This window comes from Equus quagga, chromosome 10 (genome assembly GCF_021613505.1).
Source record: "Equus quagga isolate Etosha38 chromosome 10, UCLA_HA_Equagga_1.0, whole genome shotgun sequence".
Taxonomy (NCBI): Eukaryota; Metazoa; Chordata; class Mammalia; order Perissodactyla; family Equidae; genus Equus; species Equus quagga.
The window spans coordinates 37,166,386-37,190,119 of NC_060276.1; the positions used below are offsets into that span (position 1 = coordinate 37,166,386).

General features: G+C 43.1%; 1 protein-coding gene across 1 annotated transcript in view; it reads left to right on the forward strand.

Moving 5' to 3' along the window:
• COL4A6 (collagen type IV alpha 6 chain) overlaps positions 1 to 23,734 on the forward strand; it is a 257,943-nt gene that overhangs the window by 212,889 nt on the left and 21,320 nt on the right. Inside the window, exons 4-13 of the mRNA XM_046672845.1 lie at positions 2,325 to 2,459; positions 3,669 to 3,713; positions 8,837 to 8,953; positions 11,329 to 11,397; positions 13,073 to 13,108; positions 16,247 to 16,309; positions 17,150 to 17,185; positions 17,364 to 17,405; positions 18,421 to 18,513; positions 19,841 to 19,894. Of these exons, the coding sequence (XP_046528801.1) occupies positions 2,325 to 2,459; positions 3,669 to 3,713; positions 8,837 to 8,953; positions 11,329 to 11,397; positions 13,073 to 13,108; positions 16,247 to 16,309; positions 17,150 to 17,185; positions 17,364 to 17,405; positions 18,421 to 18,513; positions 19,841 to 19,894 (690 nt within the window). The remainder of the gene's footprint in view (positions 1 to 2,324; positions 2,460 to 3,668; positions 3,714 to 8,836; positions 8,954 to 11,328; positions 11,398 to 13,072; positions 13,109 to 16,246; positions 16,310 to 17,149; positions 17,186 to 17,363; positions 17,406 to 18,420; positions 18,514 to 19,840; positions 19,895 to 23,734) is intronic.

Below are 23,734 nucleotides of genomic sequence, written 5' to 3' on the forward strand. Positions count from 1 at the left end.
TGAGTCTCCTTGCTTACTCTTGCTGAGCGTGTGCTCACAAAGGCAAGACACCAGAGCTGGAGTGTGCCAGCCCGTGTGCCCATGCCAGGGACTGCTCAGGTTCGAGTGATGTGAGCAAGATGGAAACGGGCCATACCACAATCTGCTCTCTCAGTAGCTGGTCAATGGTTTATCGTGCTCTCCACTTCCCCTTCCTTGATGCAGGAAAGCACTGGGCAGGGCTCAGATTTGGGTCAAGCATTCAGAGCCCTGATTGCATCCTCTCTGCTAGTAATAACATGGCCTCAGCAAACCCCTCCTGCCCCCTATCCTCCCACCAACCAGTGTCCTCCTCCCCTAACAGCTGGTTCTTATCTGTCTCCCTTGTTCCAGCCTCAGGCATGCTGCCCTGGCCTCATGCTGACACACACATGTTCTCCTGAATGCTCCCTGATGAGTTTCAGCCCTGAAACACAGCCTCCTCACATCCCTCCCCTGTCCCCAAACCTCTCAGGGTTCCCTATTGCCTACCACATGAAGTCTTCAACTTTCCTGCCTTGCTTTCCAGGCCCACTTCAGTTGGGACCCACTCAGTATTTCCAGTGTAGCCCATGACTCCCCCCAGGCATGGACAGAATGCTAAACATTCCGCAAACCCTCCGTGGCCAACCCTTCCTTTGCGTTCCTGCAGCACTTATGCTCTCTTCCGGAACTGTACTGTTTGCTATGGTTTTATGGACATTAGTCTTGAAAGCTAGGCCCATGTTTTAGACTTCTTTGTTAATCCTCAACAACACCCTAGCACTATTTTTTTTAAGTATTGTTCTTTTTCTTTTTAGTTTCATATATGTGTATGTATTTTTTTTGTAAAAATTTACAAGATAATAAATAACAGAATCATTGTAAACAAAATTCCAGCAGGAAGTAAGAGCATAAAAAGTGAAAGATCACCGCCCACCCCATCATTCCCAGCAATAAGCCCATTAAGCAGTCTGCAGCCAGGCATCCTTTATAGGCTGCATGTTGGGTGTTAGGGAAGGTTGAGTGGTGTGTGGTGCCCCCAGAGAATTGCATCTCCTTGGGAAGAACGTCATTTACTTCTTTGCCAGAGTCCTAGATCTTCGTGGGCCTGATTGACACTGGAAATTTTACTCCAAAGACCCCACACAGCTGGTGGCCACTTGCATCTCCAGTACATGGCTAGCTGTCGCATACAGCATCTGTCTTGCTTTCAGCCTTTTAAAAAGTAGATCTTGAAGGGGAATATGAAAGGGCATATTTAATGGGCTTTTCTCAGAGTTTTTTATAGATCTGTAGGAAATTGCGGACAGTCAGTAAAGGGGCCGAGAGGTAGAGATGGGAAGCATTTATGAAAATAGGCTTTCTACCTGGTACGGTGTTGTGTTCTCTGAGAGGTAATGCACATTACTAATGGTTTTCATTTTTCTGCCAAGAAAATTCAGTCCCTACTGGGATTTGTTCTAAATGATAGACTAGCCTGCCTGTGCTGCACCCACTGAGGTTAATTCTCTGTCTCGGTCAGCTTTAAAATGTCAGCCTGAACTCTCAGACTTAATTGTCACAGACACTTTATAACTAGGGCATTCAAAATCCTCAGGCTGCTCCCTCTTGCTATCATAATTGATACTTAATGGATATTCTCAGGTTCCTTGGATTTTGCATATTCAACACTGTACAGATGGTGGGGGTAGAGGAAAAAGAGAGAGAGAGGAAGGGAGTAAATAAACAGTGTGTGTGTGTGTGTGTGTGTGTGTGTGTTTTCCCTGTGAGCACCTGTTTCCAGTTGTGGTGATGGAGTCCTGGGATCTGCCAACAAAGATGAGCTCTGACAGGTTGATCAGCCCATGGGTTTCTGGGTTCTCCTTTCTCTGGACCCCTGAGGTAGTGTTCTTTAGGCACAGCCATTTCTGGATTTCACTGAGAGTGTGTGGTTCGCCATTTGGATGTGAGTTATAAAATGTCACGATGCTCTCCAGCGTTCTGTTCTTTCACTATTTTGACAATCTGATGGATGGCCTGGCATTAACTAGGAAGAGGACAATATTATCCAGCCTGAATAACTAATCTCCTAAGAAGTACAAAATTGAAGGATCTTGGTGCACATGAATCTTATTAAATGTGCTTATAAAATATGTTCTGTCCAAATAAGCTTAGAAGCCCCTAAAATAGCCTTTTCTGATCTGTGTCTGGAACTTTGGCATGCTTCACAGATCTCTAAGCCAAAATTATTTAGTGAAGTGATGATAGTGTTCTTTGTGCATGGGAAAATGGGAAGTGTTGATGTTAAGGCCTCTGTTGACTAATTGCACTTCTGTCCATCTTAGGGGCGACCAGGACCAATTGGAATTCAAGGCCCAACAGGTCCTCAAGGATTTGCTGGCCCGAGTGGTTTATCAGGGTTGAAAGGAGAAAGGGGCTCCCCAGGCCCTCTGGGACCATACGGACCAAAAGGAGATAAGGTAAGAGCATCAAAGCTTGATTTTCCTTTGACTTGTGGGCCACAAGAATGAAGGTGAAAGGTTCTAAATCTCAGTTCTGCTCATTTGTGGAAATAATGCTAATCCTGAATACCTTGGTACCAGGATACATACTTTAATAAGAGAAAGGCTAGGTAATGTGCTGCTAATGGATCAGCTAATTTCTGGAGAGATTCCCATGGCAAGCAAGCCATAAAGTACATGTATTAGCTGTTTGCTGGACAAGTGGACTCACTGTGATAGGAAGTCATGTGGGTTTGAACTGGGCATGGGTCAGAAGTCCAATCAGCTGGGCAGGAGAGGTCAGGAATCTAAGCAAGGAGAACGGGAAACAAGGGGTCAGAATACTTAGAAGCAATCTGGGCCATAAATATAGGGAAAGAGATGCAAGAAAGGAGATTGATCATGTCATGGTGCTGGCTAGCTGAGTTTAACAGCTCAGTTTACGTTCTCTGACAATTTTAATCACCTCCTACTCACCCCATTGGTGAGAGAGGGATTCCCACCCATGGGTTCTGGGGATGGCTGAAGACATGACACCTGATACTGAATGGAAGAGATCGACAACAGGTTTATCAGTCATATACACTCACAGGAACGGGGAGGAGCACACCACATACCATGCAGGGCCACACGGGGGTTGCACTCTGGAACAGAATGAACCAGAAAGGACTTTGGGAGGCAGACTTTATAGTGTCAAGAGGATGAGGTACCCCTCGATTCCTGAGGGAGGATGTGATTGGCTTGTCTGAATAATTCACTGGGTCAGCAGGGAACTGAAACCCACGATTCAGGACCTGGTCTGTTTGATAAGGAGGGTCATTTGCCTAGCAGACCTTATCTATGGGAGCAGAGTAGAGAGGGAAACTTGTGGTTAGGCCATTTGAGGACCCCCAGTTTTCATCAGTTATCAGATGTCAAGATAACATGTAATATTGAGCCTTTATTTTAGGTCTTACACCACATTGCCTAATATAAGAACTGGTCTCAGTACACAGACATGTCCAAGACCTTAGGTAGAGGCAAAGGATCACTTGGAACTGGAGTAGGGAGCAAGGCGATGCAATGTGGAGAGGGAAGTACAAAATGCTTCTTAACAAGTTAGGTCATGAATTGCATGAACAAACCCACTGAATCTAATGGAGATCACTTGGATTGTCTCTTACATTCCTCTCCTTGCTTTTTTCTTAGGGTCCCATGGGAGTTCCTGGCTTTCTTGGGATCAATGGGATTCCGGTGAGTGTGTCCACAGAGGCACTTTTTAATACCATTTCTAGGTTCTGTCTTATAGCTCAAGCATTTTGGCCTTAGCAACATCCTGTCTCATGCAAGCATGCTCAAGATCAAGTGTTGGGATGTGTGTGATAAGGTTTGAAGGGCAGTGGTCACACACAGTTTCCCTGGGCTTCAGTTTCAGGAAGCACTAAATCAGATGTTTGTGGGGTGCAGGGACATGCGCAGGCATAAGAAACCATCAATATCTTAGCCAAAATGATTTAGGTCTTGTGGGTTGAAGGGAGCTTTAACTGGGGATGAGGGACTGGTTCTGAAGTGTGGAGACAGTGCCACATTAGAAAATTAAGAAGGTACATGAAATTAGAAAAATACTTAGTGATGTCTTGATCCATTTATTTCCAATAATATGTTCCCTTTAGGCTTATCTCATTTCAGAGTGAATTTCGCTTTAGTTTTTACAAAGAGACTACTCCGAAAATCACTTGGAGGCAGCCTCTTCCATTCATCCTGAGGACCTGGCTTGGCTGGAGACAAGTGGGGAGTTTGGAGCTTTCCCACTCCATCCAGCTCAATCCCTTAGTTTCTCCATTTTCACTCTGTATCCTTACTTATCCCACCACTGGAGATTCCATGGTAACATTTCACCAGCGTTTAAAATACAGTATTTGGAACTTGCTGCTATCACTTTTTAGTTATGTCCTTTAGCATTTCTCTATGTTTTAATCTTTGGCCTGGGCTGTGTTTGTCTATAATAGTGGTTTTCAACCTTGTTTAAGAGAAGAAGCAAATCTTGTGTCGAAGCTCAGCATATAGAACAGGAAAAAGTGGAGCTTCTGCATTTGAGGGAGGTCCTAGAGCCTACTTTTATCCTTCCAACAAGGATACCATATCAAAGCTGAACCATATCAAAGCACAGTTTGGTAAACCCTAGACTTAACAACTTCTTGTGTTATACTAAATGATCACCTAGTATCAGGGAAGGGGTTTTGTGTCTTTGTGCCAATCTATAGATATTTCATGAGATCCCGCTAAGTGCTAGGAATCTACTATGGAAATACAGAAAAAGCATATGGCTCTGCCCTCAAAGATATTATCATCTGATCCATTTTCCCCCCAGATCTTGTATACATTTGTGGATTTGGAGAATAGAAGGCTCACTTATCTTGTATTTGTTATATATATCAACAAATCAACCATCAGATTTCTGCACTTTATTCACCTGCAGAATCTTCAAAATGACTGGAAATGGGCCACTGTGGAAATAAGTAGATGCAGTTGGCTGTCTTTTTGTGACATCCTCATGGCTGTGTTCCCATGGCCATGTTATCCAGAGTCTCCACTCAAAGTGTGTATCTTCTGGGAGCCAGTGGGTAAGGGAAATTAGCAAACTGGAGTCTGCCCCTTCCATTCATCCTGTGGAGTTGGCTACACTGAAGATGAGTGGGAGATTTGGAGCCTGCAGATCGACTAGGCCCTTCCTCCTACAGTCTATTTTAACAGGGGCTAGAAGGAAGTGAATCCTGTGGTACAGAGGCTGATTCCAGTTCTGAGCTGGAACCTGCCCCAGAGTCCAGCTGGACACTACTGCCTCCAACTTGTAGCCAAGAGAGTCCTAGGCCTTGCAGGAACTGATCACCTCCTTTGGGGTTTCATTGCTTGGGAGAATGAGTTGCAGGTACCCAGACTCCTCCAAATGAGTGTGCTGCTCCCAGTAGAAGTCCCCACTCCCTTGGCCTTTCACTTGGCCCTTCCCTTGACCAAAGGTTGTGTATGCTTTCTTTTGACTTTCAATTGCTTTAGCTTCAGGCTCCAAGCCTCAGTTACTCCATGAAATTATTCTCCCTTGTTCCTTCCCTCTCTCCCAGCTATTCGATATGTATTTATTGAGCATCTTCTGTTCACTGGTTACCTCTTACTTCCATTTCTAATCTCCCAGGAGTCCTTGGTGTCTGTCTCACATGCTCTAGCTCCGTATTACATATGGCCCATGGTATTGATTGTCTTGTGTGATAGTCTTATCCAACTCCTTGAAAGCACAGAGTATGTCTTCTGCTCCTCTCAGAGGCCTCAAAGACCTCAGGGATGAATTCAGCATATAGTAGGAACTCTAAAAATATTTGGGGGACTAGCTCCAACCTCTCGCACCTATAAAAGCAGCAGTTCTCAGACTGGCAGGACTCCCTCAGACAGAGAAAAACACAGACCCAGTCAGACTAATTATTTTGCTCAACTCTCAGCAGCACTTATTAAGCAATTTTACTGAAACCATCAGCTTTCCCAACACATTTTACTAAACTGGATCACTCCACAAATCTGGTTCCTCTCTTAATATTGGCTGATCGCTAACATGTGTCACTGGGGTTGGTTCCAAATTTCCATTTTTGCTGCCATGTAGCTGTAGACAGTTTCAACATGAATGAGCAAGTAGTCATTTCATGATCATCCAAGACTATGCACTAAGGGGCACAACAACCATTTGAGAGAGTGAACAAACAAGCATTCATCAAGATATTCAACATCTGAACAACGTAGAGTAGGGGTGGTAGGGCTGTGGCTTTAATGATATTACAGCTGTGATTTGGGGCTCTTGGCACCCACAAGAAATATATGTTTATCGAAATGTTTTCAGCTCAAATAAGTTGGAAGCAGAAGTTTTCAAGTTGTCCTTTGCAATTTATGTTTAGCTTTTACCATGGAGTCAATCTCAAACATTTCCCTGCTAGAGACTTGTAACTGAACACACCAGATTTATATCTTCAAAGGGAACATGTACCACTCACCAAATTGAAACTTTTCCTTTGAAATCTGGGTTCTGAGGAACATAGCTTTTCTGGAATACAGCAGATCCTACTATTCTGTCTTTAGCCCCTTGTGGTTAGGTAGAACCATGGTTTCCTCCCTCAAAGAGCTGCATTCTCTTGGAGAGCTGGCACACACATATGTAAAATCATTAGCTATACCCAGAAACGGCAGTATGCTAGAAATGCTGTGGTACTGAGAATTGAGAGGAGGCAGAGCTCAGCCCGTGGCTTATCCTTGCTGACTTTCCTGAGAGAAGAACACTAACCATTTATTAAGCTCCTACATAAGAAACCTAGTCTCGTTTAGTTTTTACCACAAAATCTTAATTTTGTTTTACTGTTAACAACAACCCCATGAGATAGTATTATCTGTCTCATTTTACAGATGAGAAAACTGAGGCTCAGGCTGGGGAGTTGCAAAGCTGGGATGGGAACATAAATCTAAATGGCTCAAAACATGCTTTATCCACCATGTCATGGTGTCAACTGGAGAGGAGAGGGCTGACAGGTCTAAGTCAGAGGTCAGAGGTTAATTCCAGAGAATTCAGCTAAGGTAGGAAGGAGTGAACAAGTACCCCTGGAATCCTGCAGGTGGGAGATATCAGAAGTTCAAGCAAGAAAACTACAGAAGGATTGGGCCCCAAGTAAAAAATGGAAATACCAAGAGGTAAGAATCCAGGCAAAGGTTTTGGTGTCAAACAGAACCAAGGTCCAAGGAATAAGGAAGATCCCTAATACAGAGCCAGCCTGCTGTCTTGCCTTAATTCATCCCTGATACCCAGCTGAGAGATAACCCCTAGCAAGTTTGGCGGGGACATTTTACAGTGGTGATCAGAATCCCAGGAAGAAATAGACACTACACTTGAAGGAGTTAACTGAATAGAGTTGGGTGAAAGGTATATTTAAAGCGTGTGAGCAGGATTAAGGGAAACAACAATGGCTGGTTAAGCAACTAACACAAAGCTCTTACCACCCCTTGGCCCAAAGGGGCAATAAGGAATGGTGATAGTGGGACCCTGTAAGACCTGGGGCCCTGTAAGATACTGGACTTCCCAACAGGAGCTAAGACTGCTGAGAAATGTGGCCATTGCCAGAAATATAGCCGGAGGAGTGCATGGGCGAAATAAATAACCTGTGCTCTTTCTCTTCCTGCTCTCCGATCTTCTGCCTGTGTCTCCCAGTGGCTGAATACAACTGGGAGACAGAGGGAAAGGGAGCCTAGGCAGTACAGTACATCGAGGTCAGGCTTCCAAGGCACAGATCTGGGGAAGGTAGAGCGTAGATCTTCAGAGAAAACAAGAATAGCCATCTCATTTGGTAATAAAATGTTGATCACTCTAGTAAGCTCTCTCAGTTTCCCCAGTGCAACTAAAAATCATCACCTGAGTCTGGAGAGGCACAGATTGCAACAACTTTATTGCAAAGATAAGTTTATTGACCAGTCCTCTGGACTTAGCATTACGTGAGTAGAGCAGTCTAGATTCATACTTTCTTATTAACAGACTATCTCCTACAACTATAATAACAATGAAAATGGAACAGAATTCTATGGAGCATTTTCTCAATAAGAATTTGACAAAAAGTTGTTTCCTCTAATAATTTAAAAAGTTTATTTTTTAACACATGGCGAGTTTCCCTCAAATCATTAAATATATATACTTGGCTCTAAAAAGGACTGGGGGGGGGTGGTTTTTTACTGACCTGTCTGGATTTCTGGTCTTTCAGGTCATCTCTTTGCTCCGTAGCCTAACATGTGATAATGATAAATTAAGATTCAAAGTGTGGTTCTTCCAGGACTTGCTTATTTTTGACCAAGCAGCTTTCAGGAGAGGTGATGCTGTGGAAACTGTTTCTGCTCTGTTGACCAAAATCCAGCATCATTGCCTATGCAGAGCTTCCAATACGGAAAGCCATGCCAGGCTGCCAGGTTCCAGTCTGTTCTGAGGAATCCCAAGGCCTGGCATGATTTCCCTGTTGGTAGCAGTTCAGCTGCCAGACAGCTAGGCCTCATCTTAGTACCTCTTTGTACTCAGGGAAGGTGAAGTTGCAGTACCTTGTGTATCCCATCTCTTCATGCTTGATTTCCTTTGGTTTCAGTTTGGATCATATTAAAGCATTGATCTTTTTGGGAGGAAACATTGAGCTGTCATCTGCCACATACACCTGAGTATATAGGAAAGCTATGAGAGCATAGGTGATGGAGCTAAAGGAGTGGACAAGGAGCCAGAGTTTGACAGCATACTTGGCTTCTCTCACTGTGGAGCTTGTGGAGTAACTGAGAGTCCTGTGGCTGACTTGATACCTGCTTTTCTCTTTAAACAGGGCCACCCCGGACAGCCAGGGCCCAGAGGCCCACCTGGCCTGGATGGCTGTAATGGAACTCAAGGAGCTGTTGGATTTCCAGGCCCTGATGGCTATCCTGGGCTTCTCGGACCACCGGTACGCTGCCAGATCTTTGTACATTATTTCAAATGGCTTTGCTTGTTCTCAGATGTGCACTTTTTCTGCTTTTCTGGGGATCTCATTAAGCATCTGTGGGGCAACCACTGCAGCCCCTTGTCCAGTGCAGAAGTCTGTGCTGGCAGCACCACAACATTAAAAGTCTAAAGAAGAATACCAGTTGCAGAGGGGTGTACACATGCTACGGTACTTAGGGTTTATTTTTTTTCATGATGCTTTCAGAGTTGGCAAGATTGTTAAAAGACTGTAGTAAATTTCAGGGCAAAGTACATGCTTGGGCTCTTTGACATGTTCCCACATCAGACGATATTGGCAAATATAGTACTTGGAAGGCTTATGTGGGATCATGGAAGCACTAACAATGACTCAGAGGACTTGGCAAGCTTGATCTATACCAGTGATTCTTAACTAGCAGTGATTTTGTCCCCCTCCCCCAGGGGATATTTGACAGTTATTATTGACATTCTTGGTCATCACAACTGGGGGTATACTACTGGCACAGGACAGCACCCCCCGCCAACATCAAGGAACCATCTGTTCCAAACTGTCGCAAAGTGAGAAATAGCTGAGCAATCCTACTATACACTGACATAGTTTGTCCCCTTGCCCACGCTCTCCACATCATAACCCTTGGTTCTGGGATTGATAAGGCATTTATTTGATCCTGGTGTCACCACTTTTATTTAATTTAATTCATCCAGATAGGGCTCAAATATTTGGATATAAAGGATCTCTAATAGATACCATGCCATTGCAAGGCTGCTTTTACAAGTGGCTGGAAAGAGAAAAATAACACATTTCAAGCCCATTCTCAGCCTCACTTGAAATAATCTAAACTAATAAGGATACTGATATGATATATTTAGCTAGAAATCACACTATCTATTAGACAGATTCTATAGCTACATGAATTTATTGGCATTTTACTAGAAGAGCAGCACCATTGCCTTCAGTGACCACATTGTGGGTTTAGGGATATCTGTGAGAGAGTGAGACAGACAAAGCACAAGCTCCAGATTTGCATAAAGGACCTTGACATCTAAGGACCAAACCAATATGTAGCATGGGGGGGGGGGGGGGGGAAAGATCTATTACCAACATAGTATGAGCTATATGAGTCACAAAGGGCTCCAAACACTGCCATGGCAACAGGGGAGGAGAATAAATCACATCTATGTTAAGAGAATGGAAATCTAGAGAAGTAAGCATATGCTTACCCCAAGAGAGAGAAAAGAAATCTTGAGGTTATAAACATCTCCTGACAGGCAAAGGACAAGGGTAAAACCTAATCCTCTCCCTAAACTTCCCCTTAAGCCTAAATAGGAACTTGGGCGTGTATTTTACTAAACTGAACCTTACTAACCCTGCTGAATCCTGAGTGGATATTCTTTGAAGCTTCTTTGATGAAAGTAGTGGCCACAAGAATAAGGGGAAACAGGAAGTGTTAGGAAAGAAAATAGTTTGTACTTCTGGGACCACACTGTTCTTTTATTACACCTGTGATCCTTGAGCTCAGGGAATACATCATTCAATTAACGCTTCCATCCCTAGAGCTTAGCCCTACCCCCGATACTCATCCTGACTTCCCTTTAGGTGTAGGGAGGTTGATTTTCCCCAGGAGAACAACATATAGCAGACATTAGCCAGCATCTGCCCCTGAGACAGTAAAAAGTCTGGTTGGTAGACGGGTTGGGCATACTTTGAATTGTTCTCCCTGTTAACAGTGAGACACACCAGCCTCTTGGACAGGTGTTGAAGCTGAAGCTGAAGTTGTATGGTAGAAACACAAGACAGAGATGGCTTTGTAGATATCTCTTAGTCCAGGGGTCAGCAAACTGGCCCATGTGACCTTTGACCTGTGGCTTCTTGTGTTTTCAAAAGATTGTGGAGAAAAAGAGAAGAAGAATATGGCACAGAGCCCAGATATGGCCCACAAAGCCTAAATTATTTACTATCTGGCTCTTTAGAGAAAAAGTTCACTGACCTCTGTCCTAGACAAAGGCCACATCAGTGACTTATACCTATGAGAGGTGGAACAGGTGAGCTATAGGCTTATGAATGACATGTGTATTATATGTGGATGTTCAAATCAGTGCCCTGAATAGATTCAAGTCTCCAACTTTCTAATCCCTTTCCAGACTTCTAATTTGGGGGTTGGGGAAGCAGGCATACAGCTTTGAGACATAGCACCTGTTTGGGGGGTGAACTTTACCCCTTAGCACAGCCAATTCTGCCATAGAATAAGCCACATACTTTCAGGCTCTTGATGCTCTATCTTCTATCTGATTAGATTATACTATTAATAAAACTGTGTATGTGTGCATTTCTTCACAAGTTTTTCTTGTTTTACTTAGGGCCTTCCTGGTCAGAAGGGCTCTAAAGGTGAACCTGTCTTTGCCCAAGGTAGTTTCAAAGGAATGAAGGTAAGAGCCTCTAAGGCAGACAACTGAGTTCCCCAGGATTGGGCCCCGCCTCCAATAAAAACATTTCCAGAACTAGCATCTGTGTCTCTATTTAAGGAGCAGAGCAAGCTGGATTTAAAAAGGATCTGGAACTTTTTGTGGTAGAAACATTGACAGAAATGTTTGCAACCATACTGTCAAAGAGATTTGCTTTGTAGGATCTAGACCAAAACTAGGAGACAGATCAGCAAACAAACAGTTTGCATGGGTATCAGTTTCTTTGAGAAGCCAAGACATTTCCTGGAGGCAGAAACTGTTTGTCTGCTCTAGAATCCTTGATGTCTGTATACCTTGGCTTGAAACTGTGTATGTTTCTGCCCATCTCAGCGTGGCCACCAGGCCAGAATCCCAGCCCCACCCTTTTTTGTACCTGCACACCAGCCCATCACCCTAGCTGGGTCCCTGGCTGTCTGCAAAAGTTGCCTATCAACTCGGCAGCTTGCTGGAAACTTTCATCTCTTCCCAGAATTGACAAGAACCTTCTGTATTCTTGTGACTGTACTCTCGGTGTATGCTGCCTGGTATCCTGTGGGCCCCCAGTAAACGCTGGTGCCAAATGATTGACCCTATTCCCTTGCAAAGTGGAAAGCGAACCCATCGTTTCTCTGGTAGCAGATGGGAATCTATGTGCTCAACTTCGGAGGGGAAAATGCACCTGAGCTCACTCAGCTGAGGCTGGCTCCTTTCTGTCTTCCATCCATGCACAGAGCCAGGAACATTGGAAATCACTTTGGAAGGCAGTGATGGGGGTGGGTGGCTGAGAACTGGAGAAAGTACAGGGTTTGGGCTCTTGGCTATAGATGCCTTAGCAGAAGATAGAATGTTAGACTCGGAAAGGACTTCATGCTTGTCGGATTCACGTTGCTCATTTTACAGATAGAAAAACTGAGGTACACTGAGGCTATGTGACTTGCTCAGAGTCACACAGCCAGTTTACTGAAGAGCTAAAACCCAGGCAGTGCTCTTTCCATGCTGCAGAGAGCTGATTTTTGACCGTAAGCCAAGTGGGGTAAGACAAGCAGATGTCAAAATATGGCCATTGTCATAGCTAACATTGATTAAATGGTTTTGCCAAAAATCAAAGAGACCCTGGACCCAGTGGAACACAGCAATTTCCACAAGATGGTTATATTACAGATTCATACAGTGACTTAAGATGCTGCAAAGTAATTAAAACGTAATCAGAGACTGTATGCTCTGTTGGTTCTCCCTTGAACTGTCTGATTTGCATTGTATACATATGGGCACAGATTCTCTGGGGATGAAGGCACACGGGGAAGGTAGCTTTGCTTTTCCTCCAAAAGGAACAGAAAAATCACCAGCTCACAGAAGCGGTTTCTAGTTGATAGCTTCCTAGCAAAGGTGAAAATTAATTAATCCAACTAAAATATGAAATCCTGTTTAACCAAGACTATAATATGTGTCTTCTAGAGTCCAGATTTGTCTTAGGAAAAGAAAAAGTAAATGGTTCAATATCTTCAATTCATACATTATTTAAAACACAATACCTTGACAGAGGAGGCCCAAGCTTGAGCAATGCGTTTCTGTGCCCAGGAATCTTAGGTCAGTTATCTATGAAATACCACAGGCTTAATTTATTAATCTCTTCCGTGTCCGGCCTTTGTCTGTTTCTCAGGGGGATCCTGGACTGCCCGGACTGGATGGAGTCACTGTAAGTTATTTATGTGTTGAGCTCTCAATGTTTAGTCAACAGTTACTGGTGGTCCTTTTTCATTCTTCTCTATGGTGTTTGAAGGTCTTTTTAGAACTTCTCAAGGAAAATCCATAGAGTTGAGGTAGAGTAGGTCATGCTATTGACATTTTCCAGGTGAGAAAGGACTGAGACCATGGACTGTCCACCTCAAGTTACACAGCAGGCAGGCTTTCAGGCCTTTAGGCCAGGGGCCTACATACTCTCTGGGATGTGTTAGGAAAGAATGTTGCCTTTCATTCAGCAGGCATTTACTAAGTGTTTTCTGTGTGTTCAGAGTGCTGTGGGTAAAACAAAAGAAGCAGAACACTCTGCTTTAAAAGGCATTCCATATAGAAGTTCCTTTTAGAGACTCTTAATAATATTGAGTCCATGAAAGGCCATGAGTTTTACTAATAAGAGCTTTCTTTTTCCTTCAGTTTCCACATTGTCATCACTTGCCTTTGAAGTGGCTTAAGAAAAGCGCTTTTTTTCCTCCTTTTTTCCTGTATTGAGGTTCCTTTCTTCTTTCATTCCAGAACAGATATTGAGCGCCTACTATCAGCAAAGTGCTACAAGTGACCCCTGAGACAATGCAGACATAGTCTCTGCCCCCCCACCCCCCCGCATGTGAAACACTAGTAGGAATATGGCATAGGAATTCCACAACAGCTTCAAGGAAGAGATGCTGTCCGCCTAAGGATATATCATCAGAGACTTTATATCTAAGATAGAGAAGGTGGCCTCTGAGAAGTGTGGGTGATATTTAGGCTGGCTGGCAGTGGGAGGAGGCTTTCCAAACAGAGAGAGTAGTGTGAAAAATTGTAGACAATAAACAGGATGTATGCAAGCACACATGCAAACAGCGATGAATAGGGACCAAGGGCGTACAGGTCCTCTAGAGCTAAACAACACTGGCTTAGATGGTGTGTTAACTAAATTTGTGGGATGACATCCATTGTATTTGCTGCATAGCGTCTCTTAGAGATTCATTTCCCTGCCCACACAGGTACAGTGTTCGTCTACACAGGCATGATAAATAAACCAGTCAGATTTGGGGAAGGGCAGTTGGTGGCTGATTAAGTGATTTGTGATCAGTAAGGAGACCACAGGTTATTAGTTACAGTCAAAGCAATGTTCTACTATCATACACTCCTGAGGAAGCTTTGAACCCCTACTTTCTCTTCCTCCTGTCTAAGGCTCTGCTTCACTTAGCCTCTCCATGCCCTACCTAAGCACATATCACCTTATTACTGCTCCCCCAGTTTAATCGGGCCATACTTATCTCCATGCCATCTTTCTCTTCAGATTTCATCATCTTGCTTTTAGTACTGTTGTTATTATTCAGTTCAAAATATTTCCTAGTTTCTCTTCTTATTCCATATTTGTGTACACTGCGAAATGATCACCACAATAAGTCTAGTTACTGCTAGTTTCCCTTCTGATTTTTTCTTTGACTGACGGAGATGTGTGTTGTTTAATTACCAAATATTTGGCAACTTTCCAGATATGTTTCTATTATTTGATTTCATTGCAGTTAGAGTGCACATTCTGTATGATTTCAATCTTTTTAAATTTGTTGAATTTTGTTTTATGGCCCAGCATATGGAACTATCTTGGTGAATGTTCCATATGCACTTGAAGAGCATATGTATTCATTCGGCTGGTTTGGTGTATAGTAATCTAAAAAATAAAAAATATCTGTTAGGTCAAGGTAGTTGATAATGTTGTTTGGATCGTCTATGTTCTTAGTGATATTTTTGGTCTAATTTTTCTATTAATTACAGAGGGAGGGATGTTAAAATCTCCAACTATAATTGTAGATTTGTTTATTTCTCCTTACAGTTCTGTCAGGTTTTTCTTCATGTGTTTTGAAGCTCTGCTTTTAGGTGCATAGACATCTAAGACTATTCTGTCTTCATTTTTTGTTTTTCTGGTTTTTTTGAGGAAGATTAACCCTGACCTAACATCTGCCGCCAATCTTCCTCTTTTTGCTGAGGAAGAGTGGCCCTAAGCTAACATCCATGCCAATCTTCCTCTATTTTACATGTGGGTTGCCTGCCACAGCATGGCTTGCCAAGCGGTGCATAGGTCTGCACCCAGGATCTGAACGGGCGAACCCGGGGCTGCCGAAGCAGAACGTGCAAACTTAACTGCTGTGCCACCGGGCCAGCCTCTGTTATGTCTTCTTGATGAATTCACCTATTTTATCATTATGAAATGCCCCCTCTTTATCTCCGGTAATATTCTTTGTCTTGAAGTCTACTTTCTCTGATATTAATGTAACTGTTTTGCTTTCTTTTTTCAATTTGTGTTTTTTACATCACTTTAATATGAAAATTTTCAAATATAGAGCAAAGTTGGACGAATATTGCAGTGAACACCTATACCATTAATATTTTACTATACATACTGCCTCCCACTTCTATTCATCTATCCTTCTCTATCCATCCATCAATCCATCTTATTTTTGATGCATTTCAAAGTAAATTGCAGACAACAGTACTCTTACCCCTAAATACTACAGCATGCCTATCATTAGCTGGACTTCAAAATTTGTTTACAATTTTTATGTAAACTTTACATACAATAAAATACAAAAATCTTAAATGTCCATTTGCTGAGTTTTGACAAATGCTTACTCCTGTGTAACCCTAACCCCTCTTAAGGTATAGAATATTCCCATCGCCTCATGAAGTTCCCTTCTGCCTTTCCTGGTCAATGCCTGCCCCCACCCCACCCCACCCCAAAGGCAACCACTGTTCTTATTTTGTTTTCGTCATAGATTTTTCCTGTCCCAGCACTTCATATAAAGAGAATAATACAATAGGTAGCCTTTGGGTCTAGCTTCTATCACTTGGCACAATGCTTTTGAGATTCACCCAGATTGTTTCATATATGGTAGTTTGTTACTTTTTATTGTTATTTATTCCACTCTATGGATGTATCCCAGTTTATTTATCAATCCTTGTATCAATGGACACGGGCCATTTCTAATTTTTTACTATCATGAATCAAACTGCTATGAACATTCTCATGCAATTCTTGGGGACATATATTTTCATTTTTATTGAGATACTTCTTGCTTTTTTTCATCTTGGTAAAAACTTGCCTCTCCAGGGGCCACAAGGAGCACCCGGATCTCCAGGAGCTGTAGGACCCATAGGACCACCAGGAGCACAAGTAAGACCAACTTAAATCTACCATGTGATCACAGTGTTCTCATGAATGCTTTCCTCACCAGACCATGGGTTAAATGTAAGCCTATGTAAAGGTAGGCCCTCCTAGTGGGGAAAGGCAACTTCCATTCTTGGAGGATTAAAGTGAAGCATGCTCTTGTAAGGAGCTATTTGTTGTCTTTATTTATCAGAGTCTTTCTGACCATCCACTCTGTGCTTCCAAAGCCTCCTAGTCTAGCTCAACCTAAAGTATAGCCCAGGATGGCAGATACCTGGCACATCTATTGCCACCTTCCATTCTCCTCACCCATGACAGGCACTGCTAGTTAATCATACCACCACCAATGTCACTGACACTAAACACAGAAAAAGTTCCAAAATCCTTCTTAACACTGCACCTTGGACAGCTCTCCCTACCTACCTATCTTTCTGATACCAAACCTAGCTGCCATCACTGGCCTAGAAGAACAGAGCCAGTCATCTGTGTGGTTCTGGGCGAGTCCTGTCCTCAGATTGTTCTCTCTCCAGTGCATGAAATTCCACTACTGATTGCTTTGGTTTAGCTTCACAAAAGATCATCATTTTTAAATTTCTGGCCTATTATAAGGAATGACTCATGAAGTTTTCACTACATTAGCATGAACATGCTTGGTAGCATGGTTGTCAGGTCAGTGGGGAGATTTCAAAGGAGATAAAAAAAAAGGCATCATAGGAAAGGGAGCTAGAATCTGCTACACCAAAGCCAAGGGGGTGGGGAACTTATCTCCAATGACTCTCAACATACCCAAGTTTTTTTTGGCTGAAACTAACAAGTGCTAACCCTTTCCTTTCATTTTTAATATAGGGTCCTCCAGGCCCCCCTGGTTTCCCTGGTCCTGATGTAAGTATACTTTATCTTTGGGGTATTTGGCCTCCTACCACTAAGTACTCTAGTTTTCCCAGAGATATTCTGGTTTGGTTAAACACACTTTCTGGTAAAAAGACTGCATTCTAATTTAAGTTCCTGAAGCTTGTTTAGTAATTGATTTTTTTTTCCTCCCTGCACCCCTGTGCCCCAGGGGAATATGGGGTTAGGTTTCCAAGGAGAGAAAGGAGCCAAGGTAAATAGATTTTGGAAAATACAATCTGCATTCCATATGCTCCAAGAAACATCTCTGGCTATACACATGTGCCTGCTTGTGTAAGGGGATTTGGATCTATGCCTTGGGAAATGAGCTTTTCCCACCCCACGCAGATCCTCTGGTGGGATCCCTTGAGGGCTGTATGTGCACATAGGTTATTGTGGTCTTTTTCCTTCAAAATATTGTAGATTTCCTGCTTCCTACCTGTGAAGTGTGTATGTCTTACAAACATACTGTCTTGAAATATATTCCCTCTTCCTTCCTCCTGGGTATTTTCCTAGTGTTTTATATATTGTGTCATCTTCTCTTTCCTTTCTCTGCTTCTCTTCTTCCCTCCATCCTTCCTCTTCCTCCTCCTTCTCTTCTTCCCTCCTCTTTCTCCTCCTCCTCCTCTGTCTTTCATCCTTAACCTCTCTTTCACCATTTTCTTCTATTTCCTTTCCCTCATTCTCCTATTTCCCTCTGTACAAACTGTGTAGTGATTTGAGAGCCCTTGAGGGAGATTGGAAGCTTGCCCTCCCCAGTCTTTATGGCTGCCTCTTGTAGACTGTACTGCCTTTGAAGAGGAAATCCAGCTTCCAATGTTCCAACATGGACTTCACTAGCTCTGCTTGTGCTTTTGGCAAGGATTGGACCAATTAGAGTCTGGTCACTGTTGCCAAGGGGTGGCTATTCACCTTGCTCAAACTCCTTTTTTACTCTCTTCTGAACACCCTTTCATGCATGACCATGGCAACCATGAACCTGCAGTTTCCTTTTATCCATCTTGCTTCCTCCCTCTGCAGTGCTGGTACAAACTGCATTTGGTCAGACTTATAATTCTTCTCACCCCTTGGCACTGATAGTTTTGTTTCCTCATTGATGCAAGGGTGAGGGTGAAGAGGCCAAAGTAATGGACAGTTTATTTGTGAATTACACCCAGAGGGCAAACCTACTCTCTGGAGAAATGGCCTGTGTGGTTTCTGCTTTGCTAACATTCCCTTTGATCTTACAGGGGGATGTTGGCCTCCCTGGCCCTGCAGGACCCCCACCATCTACTGGAGAACTGGAATTTATGGGGTTTCCCAAGGGGAAGAAAGGATCCAAGGTAGTGAACATTTAAAAACAGGAAAAATTAATAAGCCCTTCCCTATTAAGGCTAGACTCAACTCTAATAACCAGACTATACTGGAGATAGAGGGTTCTGGGTAATGGATTTTTTTGTTTGTAAGGGTAACGCATCTTTGTTTTGTCCATTATGACAAGCTTTCTTAAAAGTCTGTTTTTTGGTGAGTGGATATGAGTGTGCCTGGGTTTCTGAGTATTCATTTAAGTGGTTTTTTCTGTGATTTAGCTTTGCAGATTGAATTATCAAGATGCTGATTAACTTAAAACAAACATTAAATGGTTAGGTTTTTTCCTCCTAACTCCCAACTCTCTCAATACTTATGATGTCCCCAAAGCACTGCAACAGAACACCAGGGGTATAAATGGTTGCTTTTGAGTTATTTGTTTAAAGAAGTTATTTGCCCTCAAAACTTGTCCCTGCAAATAGGATATACTGTCACCAAGTGACAGTAGATGCCCTAATTCACCTGATATGAACTACCAGAGCTGAGGCTGTAGACCTGTTCAACAGAGATATTTTATAATCTGTATTTTGCTGGGAGTCAGTGTACACATGGTTGTATTTGAATGGCTGTATGCTGTTAAGGTGTGCAGATATCTTTCAGTAACCTGAATTCCCTTCCTTCCTGGGGTTCCCTTAAGTTTTATGATTTTGTGCCTGTGGTCAAGGGACCCAGACAGGGAAAGGTGTTTAGTCCCATTTCTTCAATTTTATTTTTGTGGAAGCAACAACTCCAGGCCTTCTCCAGGTTTACAGAAACTAATCATTGATTTTGGAACAGTTTGGGAGCATATGAAAGATTACCTTCCTCCCTGACCATTCCCAAATCTTAGGGAGCCCTTCTATGGCACATGTAGGTAAATTAGCATATCAGGGAAAGACAGATTAGAGTGTTATATGTCCCTATGCAAACTGTAATTGTTACTGTTTTCCCAAAACCATTGATTTCTTTGCAGCCTATAATTTGCTACAGGAAATCGCACTAAACAGCTTCTTCCACTAGAAAGAAAACAGATGATAATCCTTTCTGTCTCCCAATTAGCCTGAGCTTTTGAGATTCTGTTTTAGACATTTTCTTCCCCTGCCATGAGCCTTCGTCCTTCCCACACCACAAAGGTCTCCCTAAAGTAAGACATCCTAGTGCAGTTACTAGTTGGGGAGCCTGGGGAATCTGCACCACCCTCTTTTGCCCCAATCCTGATACCCCTTGGTTCCCCACTCCCCAGTCCAAGTAGCTCAAGGGAGCCATCTCCTTTATGTTCACTGCTTCCTCCTGCTACCCACTGAGCCTTGGTTGATTTTCCAGGGTGAACCAGGGCTTCAAGGTTTCCCAGGAACAGCCGGCCTTCCAGGTCTCCCGGTAAGTCTCCCTGTTTGGTCAACATGTATTCAAGGATCTGATTGGACAAAAGCCACAGCAATAGAAGGCTAACAGGAAGACTCCTTCCTATGGTCATTGTAGGGAATTCCACCATCTTCATTTTTAGAAGGGATTTAAGGAAATTTTCTTGTTTCTCATATCCATAGGGACATTAGCATGGTTCTCCATGTGACTATATAACTTAGAGGTTATTAGCTCAAGCTCTAGAATTAAAACAGACCTAGGCTTGACTTCTGGTTTCACCAGTTTCTAGCTATTGACCTTGCACAAGTTTCTTAACTTTTCTGGGCTTCGGTTTCCTAACTTACGAAAAGGAGATAATAATGTAATAACAGGGTGGTTATAAAAATTAAATGAGACAATGTGCATGAAAAGGGCTTAGTACAGGCTGGCACTTATCAATTGTTCAGTAAATGGTAGTTAATCTTAGTAATCCTGTCTTCACGTTGCTATCTGCCCATGTAGCTTAGATTCTTTCACTCAACAAATACCTTTTGAGGGCCCCCATGTGTCAGGCATTCTGCTGGACTCTGAGGCTACAACAGTAAATAACAGTCAACTAAGTAAAAGTCCCTGTCCTTGAGGAGAGCATATTCCAATGGGGGAGTGAGGGAGGAGACAGACAACAAACAAGTAAACAAATGAATCAAAAAAAGTTCATATAGTGGTAAGTGACACATAGAAGATAGAAAAGGGTAAAGTGATAGAGTGTGAATAGGGAATGGGGTGGGCTACTTTGGACAGAGTGGTCAAGAAGGGCCTCTCTGAGGGAGTGCATATTATGAGGGAGCGCGTCATGTGAAGATGAAGATTGAGAAGAGTGTTTCTGGCTGAGGGAACCACAAGTGCCAAGACCCCGAGTTTGGCAAAAGCCCAGTGCTTTTGAAGAACAGCAAGAAGGTGAGTGGGTGGAGCAGAGTGAGCAAGGCCAAGAACCAAGCAGAGACACAGGAGCCAGATCGTGGAGACCTTTGTAGGTAAAAAGTGGCTTTTATGTTAAATGTAATGGGAAACCATTGGAAGGCTCTGACTTGTGTTTTTAAGACGATGACTTTGGTGGTAATGGGGGTGGAGAGTGGAGGATGGAGGGAGGGGGTAACAGCAAGTAGAGGCGACTGCAAGAGTCCAGGCGAGAGATGGTGGTGGCCTGGACTAGGGTGATAGCAATGGAAATGGAAAGAAGGGCATGGATTTGAAATGTAAAAAGTTTAAACTTTTTATTAGGAAACATTTCAAACACATATGAAGTGGAGAGAATGGCATAATGATCCCCCGTGTACCTATCACCCAGCTTCAATAATTAGCAGCTCACGGCCAATCTGAAGCAAATAACAGACATATTGTTTCATCATAAATACCTCAGTATTTCTGAGATAAGGGCTTTCTAAAAACAGTGATAATATCATCATCACTAATTATCAGAATTACTTAACATCAGTTAACAAGTCAGAATTCAGATTTATGATTGTCTCGTAAATATATTGTTCTGTAATTGCCTTGTTTGAATCAGAATCCCACAAAGCCCACACATTACATTTGGTTAATATGTGTCTTAAATCTCAGGGGGTGGTTTGAAGGAGGAGCTGACAAGATTTTCATGGACTGGATGTAGGGGTCAGGAGGGAAACGGATGGATCAAAGATGGCCAGGCCTGCCCCGGCTTGCTGGCAAAGTGTGGAGAGATGACTCCAGTGCTTCCCTGCAGTTGTTGGAAATACTTTGGGTCTCTCCTGGTGGCCAGAAAACAGAGCCAGTAGCGCCAGCGGCACAGGTTGCTTTCATGATGATTCGTATTGCTTCCTACAAACACAGGGGCACAGAGAATCATCTGTTCAATGACCTTGATTTTAATCAGCTCAGTATCTAATGAATCAGAAAGGAAGAGAACCCTGATGTTGGAGACAGGACACCTGGACTTCAAACCCATCTCTAGCTCTGGGATTTTTTCAAGTCTCTGAACCTCTCTGTATATCTGTAATATGTCAATGGTCATAGCTGCTGTTTTGAGGCCCAACTTACAACGTACATGAAGTTTCTTTACAAAGTATAAAGCTGTGCTGTCCAATACCAGAACCACTAGCCACATATGGCCTCTGTGCCCTTGAAATGTGGCTAGTCTGAAATGAGGTGTGCTGTAAGTGAAAAATATGCACTGGCTTTCCAAAACTCGGTACGAGAAAAATAATCTAAAATGTCTCATTAAAAATTTTTACGTCAATGTTGAAATGACAATATTTATGATATATTTGGTTAAATAAAGTGTTATTAAAATTAATCTTACTTATTTGTTTTACTTTTTAATGTGGCTACTGGGAAAATTAAAATAACATAGTAGCTCACATATTTCTATTGGACAGCACAGATATAAAGTACTTTGCAAGTGGATTGGGGAATAAGGTTTACACCTTTCTTTGTGAGCATTTCACATAGATTCTAGTCACCTTGCATCATCTCCGTGAGTAAAGCAAGGTGGGTTAAGCTTATCTCCCTGTACTGATGAGGAAACCACGGCCTGAACAGATGGAGAGATTTGTCCAGAGTCACATAGCAAGCTATTAGCAGGGCTGAGACTGAAACTCAGCTTTCTTGAATTCTAGCCAATTCAGGCCTTTTTCCCCATACCATACTGCCCCCTGCAGTCTAGTTCGTTCTTGTCATGGTGATGATGGATTTTATCATCTCCTTTGGTGTTACCGGGTTCACTGGCTCATGCTCCTTCCCTCCTGTTCCCTTCCCTGTTCTGCCTCAGAGGATTTCCCCCGCTGCACTTTCACCCTGTTCCCTTTTGTCCTGTGAAAGAAAGAGATTGACTGACAACAAGGCACCGTGATAAGTTGCAATACCATTTCAAACTCAGCATTTCTAGTGTTTCACAGTGTGGGCTGAAAAATAGAAACCCCAGTTGATTGAAAAGACATCCAAACTGGAAAATGCCTCCCTTTATATAGCACAGCATATTTTCAGAGGGTGAGAACCAAGAAACCAGAGATCTCTGCCCACTTTGGCATAGATTTGATGTGTGACCCTGGCCAAATCATGTAGCTCCTAATATCTATCTGCTTAATGAGAACATTCATAGGTACCTTATGTGCCTTCTGACAGAAAAGTTGTGAGAAGAAAGGTGGTAACGTGTTTGAGATACTCTCGGCTTCTCAGAGGAAACATACATCTCAAACTCAAAGCACTCGCAACGCCTTTCAATTATCCACACTCAGTGAGAAACAAGGCAGCAGCAGAGGATGGAAATCTGTAGGGAATCCAAAATGTTCCCTTTAACTATTTGTTCCCTTTTCCCTCTGAGCCCAAATCTTTGCGGGAGCTGCTAAGTGGCCAACCTGACAGATTTATGCCTCACCTTCTTTCTCTTGCACTCTCTGCAGTGACCAAAGATCCCTGATTTTCTTACTCCGCTCCAGCTTCACACATTTCACCCCACTGTCCCCAGCAGCACATGCACGCACACTTGTAGGCCTCAGCTACTCCCATGGAGATTGTCAGAGAGAATCATATACTTGGATGCCCCTCATCCAAGGGACAAGCAAACAGAGAGTAAGGCAAAATGAAAGAGATAAGGGGAGAGAGAAGAGAAGAAACGCAAATCTTGAGGTACCTATTGAGTGGATCTGAGGCAACTACCAAGCAAGTGGGGTTCTTCAATTGAAGACCAGGCTTTCCAGGCACTTCGGGTAGGTCCTTTGGAGGAGGAGCCCCAGCTTGACAGACTTAAGCTAGGCCCTGGGCCCTGGAACCCTGAGGGGCAATAGTCTCAACGTGGCATGGTCAGAGTTTAGGAGACTCAACTTTCCTCACCTCTCCAGT